This window comes from Mus caroli, unplaced genomic scaffold (genome assembly GCF_978045245.1).
Source record: "Mus caroli unplaced genomic scaffold, Mus_caroli_1 scaffold_7, whole genome shotgun sequence".
Classification (NCBI taxonomy): Eukaryota; Metazoa; Chordata; class Mammalia; order Rodentia; family Muridae; genus Mus; species Mus caroli.
The window spans coordinates 106,783,918-106,806,312 of NW_028227262.1; the positions used below are offsets into that span (position 1 = coordinate 106,783,918).

Sequence of the window (22,395 nt, forward strand, 5' to 3'; positions counted from 1 at the left end):
CCTGTTCCTGGGATAGTCACGCCCTGGAAAAGATCCGCCCCTGGGAAGCTCCACCCTCGAGACTCAAATCGGCCCTAAGGAAAGTCATTCACTTGGGCAGCGGGCTTTCCTATAGCCCCGCCTTCCGCAGCCCCGCCCCTAGAGGCCCCGCCCATGGAAGACCCTTATTCAAACTGCAGTCCAGACTCTGCAGCGACAGTCAGCCGCCGCAACCTCTGTGGTGTGAATTTTCTGTCCGGGTTTGTTCCGGTGTGTGGCTGGGTGTGCAAGCACTAAGACGACGCTGGGAAGAAATCCTTAAAGTGCCAGAAGGCTACTGGACGCCATTCCCGACAGTCAGTGTATCTTCTCACAGGTCTGTTTTTCTTTTAGTTTTATTGGACTGGAACAGTTTTCTAGTTAACTCAGAACTCCTTTATCTTAGCTCTCTGAACTTGAGTCACGAATTTGAAAAAGGTGTGTGTTCACGCGTGCAAGCACATTTAGTTACAGAGTGCTGGGACTGTTTTCGTTTGTTGCTCTTCCTGCCAAACTTGGGAAAAATTAGAGGACTTTCTTTTCAAACAAACTTCATGAGACATTGAGCTTGGAATTCCTGATCTACCTGCTGCCTTTTCCAGCCCTAAGCAGAATTTCCCACAGTTCACTTTCCGGGAACAGTGCTATGAAGTGGGGGGTGAGGCACATAGAGACGTGCCAACACCAATAAATATTTCACCTCACAGAGTAGTGGCTGAAAAGTGACAGGGTTCTTCTATACAGTTCTTAGTCAAAGATATGGAAGGTGGGAATGCATTCCTCAGATTCAGGCCAGGTCAGCTCAGTCTGGTCATGTCCATGAACTAAATGGACTGGACTATGAGGATAGATGAAAGGAGATGGGCAACATGAGTTGTTTAACATTTCATATGAACAGGACGAACAAAGGAGACAGGAGGAACAAGGGGGGTCTGCCTGAAATCCCAAGTGAAGAACATGGGGAGAAACAAAAAAAAAAAAAATGGAAGGAGAGAACTCAACAAGGAGGAGTGTCAGCTGTCTAGATCTGTCTGCTACATAGCTCAACTCTTCCAGGGACCCTCCTAGGATGCACCTCAGAGTGGCCCTGGGCAAGTACCCATGGCTCCCCCCAGTACCTGAAAATTTTCTTAGGATGTCAGTTCACAGCCATTGGAGGGGTGCCCTGTCAATCATGTGAGAGAAGGTGGAGGAGGTCCCCTATAGTGAGCTACTCAGATGTGGGAATAGCGAAGTCCTGTGGATCACCAGCCACACTCCGCACTCAAGGAAAGGAGACAGGGAAGAAAGAGAGAGGCACTCGCTTTTCATACTAGCACTTATACTCTAATCTGTAAAACAATGGTCCTCGGACCTCTGTGATTGGTCTAGAGAGAGAGAGTCTGAAGTGGCTACTGGGGTAAGCTCAGCTCTCAGCATACCCTGCTTCCAAAAAATTTGAAAAGAACTTTCCCAGACAGTCGAAATGAGTGGCATGGGGGGTTTCCACTAGGGCAGATTTGATCATTTGGAAGCTGTTTCCAACAAGGTAAGCAAAGCTGTCAGACCTGATGCACTTTCTGAAAGGTCATGCGACCCCAACTAACACAGTTTGTAGCAGGTCATGTGACCCTTTTGTCTGAAAGAATAAAACAAACACCAAGTCAGTCTCTGCCTTTGATTCATCAGATCCTAAGGGAAGCTGCACCTCTACCCCAGGACTTGTTCCTCTCTGATGTTCACTCTGCTGCTGCCCTGGTGTGCCTCTTACCAAACTGATCCTCCCACACCATTTCAGGTTTCAGCTTTCTGTTCCTATTCCTACCAGGTCTTTCCTGTCATGCATTCTAAAGCAGTCTTCCTGTCCATAGTTCATCAATAGATAGCAACTGGGAATTGCTGCAGTTGTAGTTGTTTATTTATTTATTTATTTATAAGCCTACTTATTTTTTTATGTTCCTTTTTATTGGGTATTTATTTCATTTACATTTCCAATGCTATCCCAAAAGTACGCCATATGGTTCCCCACCCACTCACCCACCCACCCACTCCCACTTCTTGACACTGTCGTTCCCCTGTACTGAGGCATATAAAGTTTGCATGACCAATGGGCCTCTCTTTCCACTGATGGCCCACTAGGCCATCTTCTGATACATATGAAGCTAGAGACACAAGCTCGGGGGGCGCAGGGGAGGGGGTACTGGTTAGTTCATATTGTTGTTCCACCTATAGGGTTGCAGATCCCTTTAACTTCTTGGGTACTATCTCTAGATCCTCCACTGGGGGCCCTGTGATCCATCCAATAGCTGACTGTGAGCATGCACTTCTGTGTTTCCTAGGCCCCGGCATAGTCTCACAAGAGACAGATATATCAGGGTCCATTCAGCAAAATCTTGCTAGTGTATGCAATGGTGACAGCGTTTAGAGGATGATTATGGGATGGATCCCCAGATATGGCAGTCTCTAGATGGTCCATCCTTTCGTCTCAGCTCCAAACTGTGTCTCTGTAACTCCTTCCATGGGTGTTTTGTTCCCAATTCTAAAAAAGGGCAAAGTGTCCATTCTTTGGTCTTCGTTCTTCTTGAGTTTCATGTGTTTCACAATTTGTATCTTATATCTTAGGTATTCTAAGTTTCTGGGCTAATATCCACTTATCATTGAGTAAATATCATGTGAGTTCGTTTGTGATTGTATTACTTCACTCAGTATGATGCCCTCCAGGTCAATCCATTTGCCGAGGAATTTCATAAATTAATTTTTTTTAATAGCTGAGTCGTACTCCATTGTGTAAATGTACCACATTGTCTGTATCTATTCCTCTCTTGAGGGGCATCTGGGTTCTTTCCAGCTTCTGGCTATTATAAATAAGGCTGCTATGAACATAGTGGAGCATGTGTCCTTCTTACCAGTTGGAACATCTTCTGGATATATGCCCAGGAGAGGTATTGCTGGATCCTCTGGTAGTACTATGTCCAATTTTCTGAGGAACTGCCAGACTGATTTCCAGAGTGGTTGTACAAGCTTGCAATCACACCAACAATGGAGGAGTGTTCCTCTTTCTCCACATCCTCACCAGCATCTGCTGTCACCTGAATTTTTGATCTTAGCCATTCTGACTGGTGTGAGGTGGAATCTCAGGGTTGTTTTGATTTGCATTTCCCTGATGATTAAGGATGTTGGACATTTTTTCAGGTGATTCTCAGCCATTCGGTATTCCTCAGGTGAGAATTCTTTGTTCAGCTCTGTGCCCCATTTCTTAATGGGGTTATTAGATTTTCTGGAGTCTACCTTGAGTTCTTTATATATATATTGGATATTAGTCCCCTATCTGATTTAAGATAAGTAAAGATCCTTTCCCAGTCTGTTGGTGGTCTTTTTGTCTTATTGATGGTGTCTTTTGCCTTGCAGAAGCTTTGCAACTTTATGAGGTCTCATTTGTCGATTCTTGATCTTACAGCACAAGCCATTGCTGTTATATTCAGGAATTTTCCCCTGTACCCATATCTTTGAGGCTTTTCCCTACTTTCTCCTCTATAAGTTTCAGTGTCTCTGGTTTTATGTGGAGTTCCTTAATCCACTTAGATTTGACCTTAGTACAGGAGATAGGAATGGATCAATTCTCATTCTTCTACATGATAACCGCCAGTTGTGCCAGCACCATTTGTTGAAAATGCTGTCTTTTTTCCACTGGATGGTTTTAGCTCCCTTGTCAAAGATCAAGTGACCATAGGTGTGTGGGTTCATCTCTGGGTCTTCAATTCTATTCCATTGGTCTACTTGTCTGTCACTATACCAGTACCATGCTGTTTTTCTCACAATTGCTCTGTAGTAGAACTTTAGGTCAGGCATGGTGATTCCACCAGAGGTTCTTTTATCCTTGAGAAGATTTTTTGCTATCCTAGGTTTTTTGTTATTCCAGATGAATCTGCTGATTGCCCTTTCCAATTCGTTGAAGAATTGAGTTGGAATTTTGATGGGGATTGCATTGAATCTGTAGATGGCTTTTGGCAAGATAGCCATTTTTACTATATTGATCCTGCCAATCCATGAGCATGGGAGATCTTTCCATCTTCTGAGATCTTCTTTAATTTCTTAATTCAAAGACTTGAAGTTCTTATCATACAGATCTTTCACTTCCTTAGTTAGAGTCACACCAAGGTATTTTATATTATTTGTGACTATTGAGAAGGGTGATGTTTCCCTAATTTCTTTTTCAGCCTGTTTATCCTTTGTGTAGAGAAATGCCAGTGACCTGTTTGAGTTAATTTTATACTCAGCTACTGCTCTGAAGCTGTTTTTCATGTTTAGGAGTTCTCTGGTGGAATTTTTAGGGTCACTTATATATACTATTATATAATCTGCAAAAAGTGATATTTTGACTTCATCCTTTCCAATTTGCATCCCCTTGATCTCCTTTTGTTGTCTAATTGCTCTGGCTAGGACTTCAAGTACAATGTTGAATAGGTAGGGAGAGAGTGGGCAGCCTTGTCTAGTTCCTGATTTTAGAGGGATTGCATCCAGTTTCTCACAATTTACTTTGATGTTTTCTGCTGGTTTGCTGTAGATTGCTTTTATCATGGTTAGGTTTGGGCCTTGAATTCCTGATCTTTCCATGACTTTTATCATGAATAGATGTTGGATTTTGTCAAATGCTTTCTCCGCATCTAACAAGATGATCGTATGGTTTTTGTTTTTGAGTTTGTTTATATAGTGGATTACGTTGATGGATTTCCGTATATTGAACCATCCCTGCATCCCTGGAATGAAACCTACTTCGTCAGGATGGATGATTGTTTTGATGTGTTCTTGGATTCAGTTAGCGAGAACTTTATGAGGATTTTTGCATCGATATTCATAAGGGAAATTGGTCTGAAGTTCTCCAGCCTACTTATTTAATTGTCTTTACTCTTCATATATTTTTGAGTCATAAAAGTGGAATCCATGTCTGTTTTGCCCTTCACTTCATCCTCAAAGGGAGAAACTAATCTATCTTATGGACCAAAAACTAATTTAGTTAATTGCCTTGCTTACTGATTCCTCATTCCGGTTTGACCAACCTGAGTCTCTGCTTCCTTTGTAGCAACTGGCAGAACCATGGCAACAACTCCTGATGCTGCTTTTGAGGCCCTCATGAATGGAGTGACCAGCTGGGATCTCCCTAAAGAATTCACTCCCAGTGAACTCCTTCTTATTGGGGAGGCAGCCTTCCCAGTGATGGTGAATGACAAGGGCCAGGTGCTCATTGCTGTCTCTTTCTATGGCCAAGGTCGCCTGGTGGTCGTATCCCATGAGAGCTACCTGATGCATGCTGGCTTGGCTCCTTTTCTTCTCAATGCAGTGAGCTGGCTCTGCCCCTCCTCAGGGGCTCCCATAGAAGTGCATTCTTCCTTAGCATCACTAGTTAACATCCTAAGTGGCTCTGGGATAAATGCATTAGTTCAGTCTGAGCCTGGAGAGGCTCTGGGAGTTTATTGCATTGATGCCTACAATGACACCTTGACTGAGAAGCTGGTCCAGTTTGTGAAGCGTGGTGGAGGCTTGCTCATTGGAGGTCAGGCCTGGAATTGGGCCAGTCAGCATGGCAGTGACAAGGTGCTATTCAGTTTCCCTGGGAACAAGGTGACAAGTGTGGCTGGAGTCTACTTCACAGATGTCTATGGAGATATAAACCAGTTCAAGGTCTCTAAGAAGGTACCCAAGATCCCACTCTATATCAGGTGAGTGTTCCATTCCAACCATTTATAGATTCTAACTCTTTTAAAAGAGTGCTGATATCCTGTCTTCACTTAGTATCAATTTCAATGTAAATGATTGTTTTAACCGTCTTCTAACCACTGCAAAGCAAAAACATGGTCACTAAAATGGTCACTGAAGTACATCAAGGCCCAGGAAAACCTTGTTCTCCTGGTCACTCCCTGCCTTGAAAAAGCAGTCATCTTTTTCTACTTAAGAGAAAACCTCCGTCTGTCTGCCATTATGTTTCCACATACCTGAAACTTACAGGGCTTATCAGTGTCCTAAATAAATCAGAAAACACTGGTTTATCTATGTGAACATTTGCAATTGGGCCCAGCCCCATGCTGGGCACTGGGAATATAGAAGAAATGAAAATGATGTGTGCTACCATGAATCCTACGTATCAGTGGGGAAATCAGCTGGTAAGCAAATTGATAGATAACACCGTCAGATGTTGATAAGAGCCACAAGAGGAGAGAAATGCAAGATGTGAGGTATCAGGTCGAGGGGGAGAGTAAGATGCTGCTTAACCCCTTCATGGAAAGCATAGAAATTAAGTTGTAGCAAATGCAACCCAGAAGATGGCAGAATATAGACAATGGCCATGAGTGCAAATGAACAGCTTGGAAAGTAGCATTTGAAAAGACACGGGGATGGGCTGTGCTAACAACTCAGAGGAGCAGAACAAACACCTTAAAAAACAGAAGCCTGCCTTGCAGATTCCAGAAACATGGAGGAAGCCAGAGTTGTTGGAGATGGGTGAGTGAAGGTGGCCCTGCCAGGAGTGAGCACAAAGACCAACAATTGTACTTTTTACCTAAGAGTTTCCCACAGTGGATTAACAGTTTCTGACTTTCTGTTTCGTATGAAGCATGACACACAGGTACCCAGTCCAGGATATTGGCACTGTCTCCATGATGTTCCTATTTCCACTGTGAATTGTTACTTTTACCCATTGTTACAAGATGGCCAGCGCTGCTCCAGGCTCTATAATCACACCCAGTCAATGATTGCTAGAGTGGACACATTAGTTGAGTCTATCTTTAAAAACAACAAAAAACTTGAAAATAATCTATTTTCTTGTAATCTGATCATCAAATGAATCTCCTTTGACATTTTAGTGATCAAAACTTAATCAAGCAATCCAAGTTGATTGAAAGAAAGAAAGAAAGAGAGAGAGAGAGAGAGAGAGAGAGAGAGAGAGAGGGAGAGGGAGGGAGGGAGGGAGGGAGGGAGGGAGGGAGGGAGGAAGGAAGGAAGGAAGGAAGGAAGGAAGGAAGGAAGGAAGGAAGGAAGGAAGGAAGGAAGGAAGGAAGGAAGGAAGGAAGGAAAAGCTAGTGAGCAGTTAGTAGTTCCCCGCAACCCTCCGCCCCAGGAAACGTGCCTAAGGTTTTTTCCTTACAGAGAGAGTTGTGAATAGGCACATAGAGTTGGACGCGATTTTCTCTAAGCTGGCTTTAATTCTATAGCCAACTGACAAGCTCAGGCCTGTAAGCCAGCCCCCCTGTTTTTGTAAATAGTGTTTTACTGGCACACAGCCATGATCACTTATTGTCAAATTGCTTGTGGCTACTTCCAAGTCTCAGCAGTCCCTTCAGCAGAATCCATGAACCCCCAAAGTATTGATCTGGCCCTTTAAGAACTATTCCAGACATTGAAACTCAGATATATATTTGCCTTAGTTTCCTGGAAGAACTCTTCTTTCAACAGAGGAAACCTGTTTCTCGTCATCTCCACCTACGTGTTCCACCTCTGCTACTAAATCTGAATTTCCCTGGGTTGTCAAGTTTCATTTTCCATGGAACTTCAAGAATACACAAAAGTAGAAAGAACAATACGATATTGTCTGGGCAGTTGTGACCCAACATGTCGAACAGTCAACTCATGAGTCAGTCTTATTCACCTACAGAAGGAAATAAGTCAGTGGAAGAAAATGGAAGAACAGATGCAGGTCCAGCTGAAAAGAGTGAGAGTAGACTTTATTGGTCTGAGAGGTTGTTTCTCCCAGGTCCTGGGGCTCAGTCTAGGAAGGTCCAGGAGAACTTGCCCTGCAGTCTGAGAGTCAGCTTCACCACTGGAGAGTGGGAAGGGCTAGGGGCCAGTTCCAGCAGGCTTGTAATCAGCTATGTGCGATAAGCCACGTTGCCTGTTTTTGCCTCCTCCCAGGTCCAGGCTCTCAAATTTCGTGGAAGGCAGGTTTCTTGCAGCCTGTTTTATGGCCATGGTTTGAGGGTTTGGTGGTTTTCCTTTCATCTACAGCATCACCTCTGATTATTTTGAAATAAAAGCGCTGGTACATTCCATCTGCATTGCTATAAGCAAACTCTAAAGACACAAACTCTTGAAAACATAACCACAGGGGTGTCACCAAGGCTTTGTACAGTCAATGACAGGCTTCCGTACAGTTTGCCGTGAGAGGTTCCGAGCCACTCAAGTATGTTTTCTGTCTCAGAGCTGGTGTCCATGATTTCTAGATGGATTCTGTTCCTTTTGTGGGACATGTTTATTGGTACTAAGTTGATCTGCATCTATAAACCTCCCAAGTGATCGAAACTAAGGAGTATTTCCCTGTCTTAGGATCAATATGTTCAAAAAAGAGCTCACACTGATCCATCTCATTTGAATTCAGGACAACAGGGATTTTATTGAATCTCCACATTCTCCCATTGAGATCTGTTTCTATTTCCCCTCCCATTTTGTAAGACACCATCATAATGAGCCACTTGCTTTACCATAATATACACCCAACAGTTGCAAAATTCAAATGACAATTCTATCAACAGCAAGATGCTGTGGGATCGATGAGTGACAGGAACATTTCAAGTCATATTTGCTAGCATTGCCAAGTTTGCTTTGTAGGTTGGGTTTCCTAAGAAAAGGGATGGGTAGATAAAGATTTCCCCTTCGCAGGTTGGGTTTCTCAGGAAGCTGAGTCTGACAGGAATTGGTGTGCAAAGTTCCTTTAAAAACTTCTGTCAGTGGGGAAAAAGAGGAAGGATGGAGCAGGAGAAGGTACTCAAACAGCAACAAACATTTCTTAGTAATTAACCATGGCAACAAATATTTTCTGCACCTCTCATTCTCACAGCAAATTTCCTAGGGTTATGTTAAATTAGATTAGTGTCTTTTGATGCCCTTTAGAATTGTTCCCCTTTTTGTGCTCATAGTACCGTGTAATTGGAAATTTCTGGTCACTTGTTTATTTGCCTTTGCTATTTAACTTTTTAGAACTGTGCCAAATAGTTACATACATACATACATACATACATACATACATACATACATACATATATACATACAGAGAGAGAGAGAGAGAGAGAGAGAGAGAATAAAATTTAAAACATTCTGTCTGCTTCCTCCCATGCAATCCCCTTCTTCCCTCCCTATTTAAATTCACTAATACTGCATTATTTATTTATACACATAAGCAGATACATGCGCGCACACACACACACATATATATATATACTTCTCTTTCTTTAAGAAAGTAGTGGCACACTCCATTTTCTCCACTTCCTTTTTTCATTGAATAGTATTCTATATTATCAGGCTGGGTATGTCTACAGAACAGAACACCAAGACACCTTGCATGTTCTATTGTGCTTCCATGTGTGGATATCATATACTCTATTCTTAAGTTCTTTGATGACAGACATTTCAATTTCTAGTGTGAATTTTTATTTTTCTGGTATTTTTACAGACTGACTGCAGTGAATACCCTGAGAGAGGTATCTTTGTAACCTCGCTGTGTCCGTGGAATGGGATGGCTCTTTGACGGGGGTGTGAATGTATAATTTGGTTAGCATTGCCATGCTACCCCTATTACAAGTTGGATTCCTAAGAAACCAACTCAGAGACAGAGATGGTGTTCTGGAACCTCATTAAGATGAATTCTCAATACAGAAAAAGAAAAAAAAGATGGAGTAGGGATAGAAGATAAACTCTGAGGCAAATATTTAGAACATATTTCTTAGCAATATTGACACTACTAAGTGAAACACAGTAAGACACTTATTGTATGCAATAGTAGACTCTTAAATAATATTTGATATATACTATAGTTATTGAGTGAATATTATGTGACCAATAAAAAATCATATGTTCAGTGCTTTTAAAAGGAAAGCAGAATGCTCATGATACAGTCAGCAATATTAAGACACATAAATTTGTGAAAATTATGTATAACTCATGAAACTCGTACTCATGAAGGTACAAATATGAAAATAGAGTATCATGAAATTAGAATAATGAAACAGTGTGATAATGGGTTTTTTATAACTGGAGTGAGCTGATAATGATATCAACTATATTATCACCTATAAACATTTAAGCCTTCACCAAATTTTCTATAATTACAATATTAAAAATACATCTTAAATAATTTTATCTTGTTAAAGCCCTTAACAGCTGGAAAATGCTTCTTGATCATAGTAAGATGTCATCCTTTTCCTGATATCATGTTGTTATTTTAGTATGAAATGGCCCTCACAGATACATGCATTGATGGTCTGGGGTTTTAGCTTATGGGAGCTCTGACCTCACCAGTGGGATAATCGGTTGATGGATTCATAATTTGATGGCATTTTGGGGAGGCTATAGAAACTAGAGCATGGATCACAGCCAGTAGAACACTGAGACATTCCCTAGGAGGGTGGAACTTGTTCCCTGCCCTGTTCTTTCTTTCTTTGTCTACTTTCTGCTTCTGGGCATCCCTGAGTTGAGCAGGCTTGTTTCACAGCAAGCTGCAGGCTGAGATGTTCTGCCTTAGCACAGCCCCAAAACAATAATTTAAAAGAGGAAATTATGTATAACTCATGAAAATCGTACTCATGTTGTACTCAGGTCCTGCTGACCTGAGCTGAAATGAACTTTCCTCTTTTAAATTATTTTCTTCAGTCATTTGTCACAATGACAAAAATATAGCTAAACACAATTTATGTTGATTTTTATTTTTTTATTAGACATTTTCTTTATTTACATTCAAATGTTATCCCCTTTCCTGGTTTCCCCCCTGAAAACCCTCTATCCTGCCACCCCACCCTCCACTCCCAGCTCCCAGCTCACCAACCCACCCACTTTTGCTTCCCTGTCCTGGCATTCCCCTATATTGGGGCATAGAGCCTTCACAGGACCAAGGGCCTCTTCTCCCATTGATGTCCAACAAAGTCCACCATCTGCTACAATATGTGGCTGGAATGAAAAATCCATGTGATTTTTATTTTTTAACTTGTTCTATCTTACTATGTGTGCATACACATGTATGGAGGACAATATAAAGCCATGATGTGTATACATGTGTTATATACAAATGGTATGCTTAAGTAAAAAATTAAATTGGTATATTCTTTACCTCACATATTTATCATTGCTCATAGTGAGACATGACAATGTCCTCTTAGCAATTTTGAAATACACAGAAGTATATATAATCATTATCTTGGAATGTGATAAACCACTAACACCGACTCTGCCTGTCCAACCTGAACTCTTTTACTTTCCAGCTAATGAGGATTTGACTAAATAATTTTAAGACAGTTCAAAGCGACATTTGAAAACACTAATATGCAAAAAATGCAAGCTGCCAAACAACCCAAGAAAGTTATAATTTCTGTTAATATAAAATCCATCGATTTTACATATACTCATATTTACATATATCCATAAAAACGTTTGAAGTTGAATTAAAATATTAAAATATACATTAATACATTTTTAATTAATTTAATTCCAATATGTTAGCAAATACTTTTAGAAGTAAAAAATAATATTAGGTATTGTTTTATAATTTTAGAGAAAAAAATGAAAGTGAAACACGTTTTTAGTAAATTTAGGTAATCAGTAGCAATCAGTAGATCTCAATGTCTGTATGATATCTATCCAGTTTACTGTTTCATTTTGGTACCTCCTTGGAGTCTTGATTGGTTTTGTTTGTTCTGCCAGCTGAAAATGAAAAGGCATGAAGAATATCTAGGGTGACAGATAGCAACAGGAAAAATCTCAAACTGTACACAGAATCATCTGGAAAAGGAAGATGTTTTAGGGATGAAAATACACACACATACACAGAAATATCCTGAAAGAAAGAAACCCCTGCAAAGGGGAGCAGGGAGGCCTCTCCTTAATGTTTGGAGTTTGTTGAAGTCTTTGAGGGATCTTCCTTCCCTAACTTAGGACTGCTCAGTTTGAAGAAACACAGAATAGCAGATCAACCCACAGCTTTTGAGGAACACATCAAGATCAGACCTGGAATCTGTTGGGCCAGTTCCTCAGCACCAGCACGCCCCTTACTGGTGGGAGGAAAACCCACAAGGCCTTTGTTTTAAACTGACAGGCTTTTGTCTCTCTCTGGTTAGGAGGGTGAGAAAGAAACCAGCCATCCTGGAATTTCAATGTCTTTATCACCTAGTCCTGGCTACTGTCCGATCTCTCTGCCTACCAGAGAAACTAACTCCTACTCTCTCAATTATAAGTACCCACTGCGTAGGAAAAAGCCGAGGCCAACAAATATTTGTAAAGTGTATAAATTAATGAAACCCATACAAGCGATCTGTAGGTAAAAGCGATCACAGGAGAAAGGTTACCAGTTCTTGCAGCTCAGTGTCAAGACAACTCAGCATAAGGCTTCAGCCTCTAAAAGGGGAACAAAGCAAAACTGACTGCACTTGTTTGAAAACTAATAAAACTGAGACATGACAGGGTGTCTGCTCTTCTCTGTGCTGATAGGGAACTAAGGAGCAACACGACACATGATGCTAGTCCTTTCTGTACTGTTTTACTGATTACATGAGTTAACTAATTTTACATTTAAAAATATTTGACTTTTATTTAAAAGTATGTTATTTTAAAGTTGAAATGGCAGAATTATATAAAAATGATTAAAATGGACTCTAACTCTAACAGGATGATCTCAGAAGACATTTTGATAGTTATGAGGTATATCCTGTTTCAGTGTGTAGGGTTTTTTGGTGCTTTTGGGTTTTGTTTTGGTTTGGTTTGGTTTTTGTTTTCTGGGGGGTTTTTGGGGGGTTTTGGTTTGGTTTGGTTTGGTTTGGGTTTTTTTTGTTTTTTAATAATTAATTATTTTATCAATTTATATCCAAATGTTGTCCCCTTCCTGGTTCCCCCTCACAGAGTTCGTCCTTCTACCCCTTCACTTCTGAGAGGATGCCCTCCACTAGGTATCCCCCAACCCTAGGGCATTGCACCTCTACAGGATTAGGCGCATCCTTTCTCACTGAGGCCAGACTAGGCAACCTTCTGCTACATATGTGCCAAGGTCCTCGGATCAACCCGTGTATGCTCTTTGGTTGGTGGCTCAGTCTCTAGGAGTTCCCAGGGGTCCAAGATAGTTAAAACTGTTGGTCTTCCTATGGGGTTGCCATCCCCTTCAGTTCCTTTAATCCTTCCTCTAACTTTTATATTGGGGTCTCCAACTTCAGTCCAATGCTTGCCTGTAAGAATCTGCATCCATCTCAGTCAGTAGCTGGTAGAGTTTCTCAGAGGACAGCCATGCTAGGCTCCTGTCTGCAAGCACAACATAGCATTAGTAATAGTGTCAAGGATTGATGTCTACCCGTGGAATAGATCCCAAATTGGGACCATAACTGGTCTACCATTCCTTCAGTCTTTGCTCCATTTTTCTTTCTGCATTTCCTTTAGACAGGAGCAATTTTGGGTCAAATATTTTATAGATTGCCAAGGGATTCCGGTGGAGCCAGCTTGAGGCAGTAATGCCAAAAAGCTGCTCATGAGAAATGAATTCCTAGGACTCTTCTCCTGGAGGTCTGACCCTCCAGTTTGGGTCAGTTTGACAGGCGTAAAGCCTGGAAGCTGTTCTTGAGAATCAGAGTTCCATGGTAATTTCCCTCCCGGAGGATTGGCGTTTTCTCCTGAACCCATAATAATCAAATTTCCACCGCATTAGTCTAATGTATAGATTCACATGCACTCTATTAAGCATTACCTTATAGTAAATGCCTTTTAAGATTGTATTCTAACATAGCTAAAGCCTTTTCCCAGTGTTCTTAGATTCCAGATAGCAGCAAGGAGTTTAACCTATTCAGTAACTAATTTAGCTCTACCATAAAACAATTAAGCACTAGCCATAAATTCAGTTGTCTACAGAAAGAGTCTGATATTCTCACTGAGATAAAAATTCTTATTATGGACTACATTCCATGCCAAGAGCAAATTAATATACTATACTGAATAATGGGAATTCTCCAGACATAGATAAGAATTAACAAGGCCTAAGAATTCCAAGGTTCATGACACTACTTTATTCCTGAAGCCAGGCAAGAGTTTATACCCCCCTAGCCCAATTAACTCTAAAGTGTGAATCTGAAACAGGTGCTAATCTCTAAAGTAAACATAGTCCTTTTAAAGTCACTCCTCTTGCATCTGGAGGGATACTTATGCCTAACATAAACATTTATCTGGTTCCTGCAAATTCTTTTTGTAGTCACTCCTCTTGCACCTGGGAAACTTCAATGTACCGTATCTGTTATATTTTACAATTTATGATATTTGCTGTAATATAATTAGTCTAAGCTCGACCAGAAAATTACATTCAGATTCAACACCTCTCTTGTGTGTTTGTCTGTCTGTCACTCAGTCCTAAAGCTTTGCCCATCTACTCTAGAGAACCGTTTTACGCAGGCACGGGACCCAGAGGGTCTGAGGCAGTAGATGAGTTGATGTCCCCACCCCTCCACTGGGGATCCTGTCTGACAACTGGAGATGGTCTGTTCATGTTCCATATTCTCACTGTTGGGCATTTCATCTAAGGTCATCCACATTGAGTTCTGAGAGCCACCCCCATTCCAAGTCTCTGGGACTTTCTAGAGGTTCCCTCCACCATACACCCTCCACCCCATCACGCCCACAGCTATGTATTTCCATTTGCTCTCCTGGCCCTCTGAATTTCTCTCCTGTCTCCCCCCAAACACAAAGCATACCTTATATTGCCACCTCTTTCCCCTCCCCCTCCCCCTCCCCATCCCCTCTCTCACTCAGGTCACTAGCTCCCTCTGCCTCCCATAATTATTTTGCTTTCCCTTCTAAGTAGGATTTAAGCATCCTCATTTGGGCCTTCCTTCTTGCCAACTTCTTAGGGTCTTAGTATCATTCCATACTTTTTGGCTAATATCCACTCATCAGTGAGTACATACCATGCATGTCCCACCAACTACATGGTGGCTCACAACCATCTATAATGGGATCTGATGCCTTCTTCTGGCTCGCAGGTGTACATACAGATAAGCAGTCGTACATAAAATAAACAATTCAATGTTTTATGATTTCTGGCATTTTTAAGAAGTTACTCAGTCTCTTGGGGGGGGTCTAATTTCTACATTCATTAAGCCTTTCCAATATTATCTAATTACTGACTTATTATATAAGGTTAATATGATTTATTTAATCCGTCTCCTATATAAAATGTTTTTTTAATTCCTGAAATAAAAAAATTTATAAAAATTATTTTTATGCTGACCACATCTCAGTAAAGAGTAGTAAATACTCTTATCATAGTTAATTAAGGATTTTTAAATTTCTTTTTACACTTATTTAGAGAATATTGTGTGATGTTCATGCATGCGTGTGTGTGTGTGTGTGTGTGTGTGTGTGTGAGAGAGAGAGAGAGAGAGAGAGAGAGAGAGAGAGAGAGAGAGAGAGAGAGAGAGAAAGGCAGATGTGCATGGATGTTGGTGTGGGTACACATGCATGGTTAGAGGATTTCCAAGAGTTGCTTCTTTCCTTCTATTTTGTGGATCTCAGGTATTGAACTCAGATCACCAAAAAAAAAAAAAAAAAACACATTTATCCACTGAGCTATTTCACCTGCCCTAGGTGAAAATTTCTAAAAGATTATGGCTATATAAATAGGTAAAGCAAAAAAAATTTTTACTTGTAACTTGTTCATTTCTGAGAAAGCTTGCGGGGAGCCTTGTGTGATATTTCTATTGTCTTACATCTGAAGACCCACTCCAGAAAAGGCATAGTAGGAGTGCTCTATCAGATTGCTGGGTTTTACAGCTTTGTTTATATGCTTTAATAATGTTTAAAACATGAACCTCGAGGCAGAATATTCACTTGGCTGATTAATCAAGAATTCTTGGAAAGGTTCATTTGGAGAATGTGGATTTTAGTGTATATGAATATGACCATTAGCTCTCTCTTCAAATCTATGGAAACCTCAAATGTAAGAAGCACCAGCAAGAGCAAATATGAACAATGATATGTGATTAATTGTGAGATGTCAAGAAAAAAACATTAGGTTGATAAGGCATACATTATTAAATTCCGAAACAGTATGGGTAAGAAACAGAAGATTGATACAAACTATGCCATTTTTCTTCACTCAGTGGGCTGTAATGAGTGGCTCCTTAACTGAATACATCTTCTTCATCTCTCTCATCTTCTTTCCAGGTGTTGGGAGGAGCTCAGACATGACCAGGAGCAGCTTCTGGATGGAATCTCTATGTTGGACATCAGGACTGGGGGTGTCCCCTCACAGCTGTTGGTGCATGGGTCCCTGGCCTTCCCTCTGGGGCTCGATAACTCCTACCTTAGCTGCTTCCTAGCAGCTGCTCACTATGGCCGTGGTCGTGTGGTGTTGGCTGCACATGAGGCCATGCTCTGTGCTCCTAAGATGGAACCCTTTTTGCTCAATGCTATACGCTGGTTGTCCAGAGGTCAGGAAGATAATATTGGGGTGAACACAAGTCTCAAGAATCTGAATTCCCTATTGTTGAAGCATGGCTTGAAATGCAGCCTGGAGTCCCATTTAACTGATGATATGTGTGTCTACTGCTGTGTAGCTTATAGTGACCAGGAGGCCAAGAAAATACAGGAGTTTGTAGCAGAGGGTGGAGGGTTGCTCATTGGTGGTCAGTCCTGGTGGTGGGCTTCCCAGAACCCAGGCAGCTCTGCTTTAGGTAGTTTCCCTGGGAATGTCATCCTCAATACTTTTGGCCTCAGCATTTTGCCTCATACAGTCAGCCCAGATTGTTTTCCTATCCTTCATATAGATATAAGAAACTATCACTTTCGAAGGGCTCTTTCTGAGTTCCAGGCTATGTTGAACCACAAGGAGGGGAACTTGGAAAAGAGGTATTCGGGAAAGTTGGGAGTAGATGGGGCAGGCTTTCTTCAGATTCCTGCACAGGGAGTTCCTGCTTACTTATCTGTGCACCGGATCCTGAGGAAGATACTGCGACAGGCAGGCCTCCCAGCTGTGAGCAAGAGTAATCCAGTGTCCAGTCACTCCTATGAGGCTGCAATACTCCAGCTAGCCACAGAGCTGGCACACTCTGGGACTGATTGCTCCCAGATAGCACATAACCTTAGCACTCAGACCTGCTCCTCCAATCTCTCCTCCTCAGAACACCCCATTACTGTGGAGATCAATGGAACCAATCCAGGTATGGAGTGATCAGAGAATGCCCAGAGTATTCTTGGCCTGGGAGAAGGTGGATTTGGCTAACTTCCTTCCAGGTTCTGCTCCTCAAGAAGGGCAGCTTCATGCTTTAGTAGATCTTTCCAGGACAGTGAGATCCAGGGTTGTGCTTAGTTAAGCCCAGGATCAGTGGGTCCAGGAAGTGTGGAATTCATGGAAGGAGAGTTGAATGTGTGGAAGGCTCCACGTAGAGTCAGGCTATATAAGAACACATAACAGAACTCAGCCTCCTCTATGACTTGCCAGGTGACAGTGATGTCTGGATGAGCACTGGGCTCTACCTCCTGGAAGGACAAAGCACCGAGATCTCTGTCTCTGAACCTGCTGCCTCTGCAGGTCTGAAGGTAAGGCGAGACATCCAGAATCAGCATCGCCCCAAGCACAGCCAAGACTCTTCCACACCACACAGGTGTTCATAACTCTCCTACTGAGTTTGTCCAGCAGGAGTCCAGGAGAAGGTTATTCTGCCCCTCTGGTAGATGGAACAGCAGAAAGTCCAAGCTACTTGTGACTCAAGCTCTTTCCTAAGCCTAATTTCCATGTGTGACAATCTTACATGTTTTTATGAATTAGGAAGAGTAGTGACCTTTTAAACCATCACTCACCAGTTTTCCTGGTAGCAGAAGCCTGAGTTGCTAACCTCAAACTCTGCCTCCCAAGTGCTGAGATTAAAGGCATGTGCAACCATCACCAACTTATTAGGGGCTCTCTCTGATTTATCTACTTCAATCAGACAAAGGCAAAAAGGCAACCCCATGACTCTAGAAAGAGCAAGTAGGATTGAGCTGGGCAGAGAGCAGAGAATGAGTTATCTGCCTCCTTGTCGGATGCTGTAGCATCTGGATGGGCCTGTATCTGTTCACAAAGAGTAGAGTGGGATGCCATGCCTCAGTTAAATCAGAGCCATCCAGTGTATAAGTTTTCATATAACAGCTCAGGATTCTGCCTGGTAATGAGACTCCATGAGTCTCCTTACCAGTTATGCCTGGTGATCAGCCCACTCACTCATATCAAATGAAAATCCATTGTTGGACTGTTTTTACATCCCCCAAAATTAAGTAATCATACTGTGAAGTCCAAAAGACTTTGTAGTGCTACATTTTTGTAGAGTGTATGCATCCTTCACAAAAGTTAGAATTTTATATATAATCATTACCCTCTCCAAGCCCCTAACAAAGTCCTGCATGCTTCTTGAGTGCTGAACTTCCCTTCATGTGATGCAATTGTCTGTCCAGGTGCAGATTGGATGTCACACTGATGACCTTACCTTTGCCATAAAGCTGTTTCGAGCCCCTGTGGTAACTTACAAGTGCTGTATGAATAGAACCCAACGGTCAGTCTCCTGCCTCTGGGGTGGTCTCCTGTACATCATCGTGCCCAAAGGCTGTCAACTGGGCCCTGTGTCTGTTACCATCACAAACGCAGTGCCTGCCCCATACTACAAGCTAGGTGCGTACATTGGGCATTGAGAAAAGATTGAGCTGTGGGTGTCTTGGTGACTGTGGGGTTATTAATAACAAGGATCAGTAGAGAAAAGAAAAACAGAACTTGTCAACATGAGTCTGCAGGCAGGAGATGGATCAGCCTGTGTCTATGGAGACTTTGGGTACAACAGAGGGGTCTATTAACATATCCTTTACCTGCAGCCTATGGACCTGCATGATTTTAGGTTATATCAATGCTTTCTTCTCTAATTTCTCTCTCTTTCTGTGTCTGTCTTCCCAACCCTCTCCTCAAGGCAAGTTTCTCTCTGTGTCTCTGTCTCTGTCTCTCTCTCTCTCTCTCTTTCTCTCTCTTTTTCTCCTCAAACAGAAATGGGTGGCAGGTTCCATGCTATGTATTTCTAGGTAAGACATCACTGGAGGAGTGGAAGAGCTGCATCCAGAAGAACCTGGGCCCCTGGGGAGAGCTGGCTACAGACAATGTCATCCTGACAGTGCCAACTGCAAGCCTCAAGACTCTGGAGAATCCAGAGCCTCTGCTCCTACTCTGGGATGAGATTATGCAGGCTGTGGCCAGGCTGGCAGGCCAGCCCTTCCCTTTCCAAAGACCTGAGAGAATTGTCGCTGATGTGCAGCTCTCAGCTGGTGGGTGCTTCAGGGGAGTGCTCCTAGTTAGCAAAGTTCATTTGCTATTCCTTTACCTTTATTGTGCTTTCCAAGAGTTGTAGATCATAATTATGTTATTAATGTACAAGGGGGGAACATAAAACCATGGACCATGATGGAAGTGGAAGAAGTTTACAAATAAAAGGCAAATCACTGACATCTTCCATGATGCAGCTGCCAAAGTCAGTAAACATGTCCAGAAACTCAGTGCCGGGAGATGACCAGTGTCTGTGAAGATCTTTTCAAAAAGAATATTCAGATATAAGTCAGAATTGAAAAATGAAAGGTGAGGGTGAATAAAGATGCCTGTAGTAGGTACTGGTACCAAGTCCTTTGTCAAGAAGAAACATAAATATAGGAAAATCATTCAGAGTCCTGATTCTCATATAAGGAAGATAAATTCTTACCTGCAAAACTATTTGTATGTATGCAAATCTGGTTAGTAATGCCGATTTGAGAGGGTGGGGGCAATGAGATTGCCCTAGTTTCTCTAGTCCAGACATAGGGCATTGAGCAGGCAAAGAAAGCATAGATAACAAAGCATCAAATTCCAGGAAGGACAATTATGTAAGGGATTTTCTTACCCTTTAGGGTCAGAGTGAGTACAAGGCCAAAGCTCAGTTAGGAGAATCTGGGAAGGAGTCAGTTACTAGAGGAAATCCATGTGCTTTCCAACCAGCTCAGATAGTCTGGAATCACTAGATATAGTCAGCATCGTGGGAACACAACAGTGGAAGTAACGGAAGGAGAAAGTTGAAGCAGACCCTGCTCTCATGTTGCATCTCTTTCCTTGAATTCCCAGGTTGGATGCATTCAGGATACCCCATCATGTGCCACGTGGAGTCTGTGCAAGAGCTAGTCAGTTTGGCAAACATAAGAAGTAAGGGCCTGTGGGGACCCATCCATGAGCTGGGCCACAATCAGCAGCGCAGTGGTTGGGAGTTCCCCCCACATACAACTGAGGCCACCTGCAATCTTTGGTCAGTCTATGTTCATGAGACCGTCCTGGGGATTCCCAGGGCTCAGGCCCACCCTCAACTGAAACCTGAAGAAAGAGAGAAGAGAATTAAAGAACACCTTCAGAAGGGAGCACCCCTGAAAAACTGGAATGTCTGGACAGCACTGGAGACATATCTGCAGGTACCAAGCACAAATTCAGGGAGATGATTTTGGGCAGACTCCTTTATTATGTAGTAGCCTGCCTCCCTAGAGTTCTCCAATTCCTCTATGACTCCCACAAATCTAAGACTACCACTACCACCACTTCTGGGTGTGGATCACTGGTGGTATGTCTTTGATTGTATACTGGTATAATCAAGGTGACACCTATCCCATTCCCTGACCCATGATTTTTGGAATATACATGAAAATGGAAAGAATTCTGAGAAATTACATAGCACATTTATCTGTGATGTCCTGAACTTTGATGTAGAGGGAAGGCTCTGCATCAGATATCACTGAGACTGTCACCAGTCTTGCTCTCACTGGCTTCATCTGTCATCTCCCAATAACTGTTCAGGAATTGCCATTGTTTTGTTATCCTCATCTTTATGGGATGAGTGACTATTAACAGCTTCTTATACTGATAGGGGTATACCTACTGGGCAACTGTATTACATGTAGCTATTGTAGAAAATAAATCTATGAACAAGCTTCTTAGGCTTTGACTACTCCACTAGAAGCAAAAGCACTGTTTGAATAAATAATGACCAACCAATAGAACAATGATGTCACAAGATTAGTTTCTTTCCCGTGGATAAGCATTTCTCTCTGCCCTTTCTCAACAATGTGCTTTCAACTTACATGTCAAGTCATCAAAGCTTCTGCCCATGGAAGACCTGGTGCACTGTCTACTGCAATCCCATGCAGAGGGACTATAAAGCTCACTTGTCACAGGGGCTCATAAGTTATAAAGAATTTAACCACCAAGTCCAAAAGCAAAACCCTCTTAAATGATAGATCTAGAACTGAGAATCAGGAGTTATCAGCACGCCCTGGCTTCTTGGATGGCTATACTCTAATTTTCCCCTTCACGGATTTTGAAGAGTGAATGAGATATGTTCTCAGTCGATGAGTAACTCAACTCAGTCAGGCTGAAGAAAGCGCTTATGGTCTGGGTAACACATTTTAAAAAATAGAGCTAGTAAGAGTAACTGTAATTTATTAACACATTTTTATACATTAGGGTTCCTGAGAACACCTTTACTAGATTGAGGGATAAAGGTTGATGGCCAAGCGCTATTGGGATCCAGTGAGATAGCATTTGTATGGAGACAGGGGACTGGGGAATGGACAAACAATGGGTTTGAAGCTGATGATAGATAGAAAGTAGTCACTGATAGTCAGATATACCTATGACTGTGAACACGGGCATCAGTCACTTTGGCAAATTCAATACCACATTCTTCCCTTTCTTTCTCTTTCCAGCTCCAAGAGGTCTTTGGGTGGGAACCATTCATCACCCTCTTTGCTGAATACCAAACCATTTTTCACATCCCTGAAGACAATGAGTGCAAGATGAACATATGGCTGAAGTTGTTCTCTGAAAAAGTGCAGAAGAATCTGGTTCCTTTCTTTGAAGCCTGGGGCTGGCCTATCCAGAAGGATGTGGCTGAAGACCTGGCCTGCTATCCTTCCTGGGAGGATCACCCCCTGAGGATGTACATGGGGAGGGAGTAGTAGGGCCCATGGAGCTGGCTGGGGTGGGGAAAGGGCATTGGGGTGGGGTGAAATGGGTGAGATAAGGCAAGTCCATACTACTAGCTTTACTGTGTTCTGGCTTGAGACACTCATGGCCTTAACTATTTTTCTCACTGTTTGACTTTAAAATATATTTTGGGTTGTTTTAAATATCATTCCATGCTACTTGTGGTAAATGAACCTAGCGAATGTCCCTTTCCACATCCCATCAGCACATCCCAAATTCAGGGACCATTTCCTCAGATACCACCAGTATCCCCTGGCAGATGCTTTGTACATGAAAAACATTAAGAAGATACTTGCTATATGAAAGGTCACTAAAGCCTCCTGACACAGAAGGAACAGTCAGTGCATTGTCCTAAGACTTGCATACAGCGTTTTCTCTGAGTTACATGG

At 42.2% G+C, this 22,395-nt stretch overlaps 1 protein-coding gene across 2 annotated transcripts; it reads left to right on the forward strand.

Annotated features, from left to right (window-relative positions):
- Positions 1-222: 222 nt before the first annotated feature.
- On the forward strand, positions 223-21,983 carry LOC110296843 (TRPM8 channel-associated factor 2). Of its 2 annotated transcripts, XM_021165630.3 has the most exons (8): positions 223-355; positions 5,078-5,714; positions 16,162-17,156; positions 17,438-17,535; positions 18,427-18,640; positions 19,039-19,278; positions 20,102-20,439; positions 21,727-21,983. In XM_021165630.3, the coding sequence occupies exons 2-8, from the start codon at positions 5,092-5,094 to the stop codon at positions 21,976-21,978; spliced, it is 2,760 nt and encodes a 919-aa protein (XP_021021289.1). In that variant the 5' UTR covers positions 223-355; positions 5,078-5,091; the 3' UTR covers positions 21,979-21,983. The 2 variants fall into 2 exon arrangements, with proteins under 2 accessions (XP_021021289.1, XP_085696782.1); XM_085840656.1 differs by lacking the exon at positions 223-355 and having other exon boundaries at positions 5,073-5,714.
- The last annotated feature ends 412 nt before the right edge of the window (positions 21,984-22,395 follow it).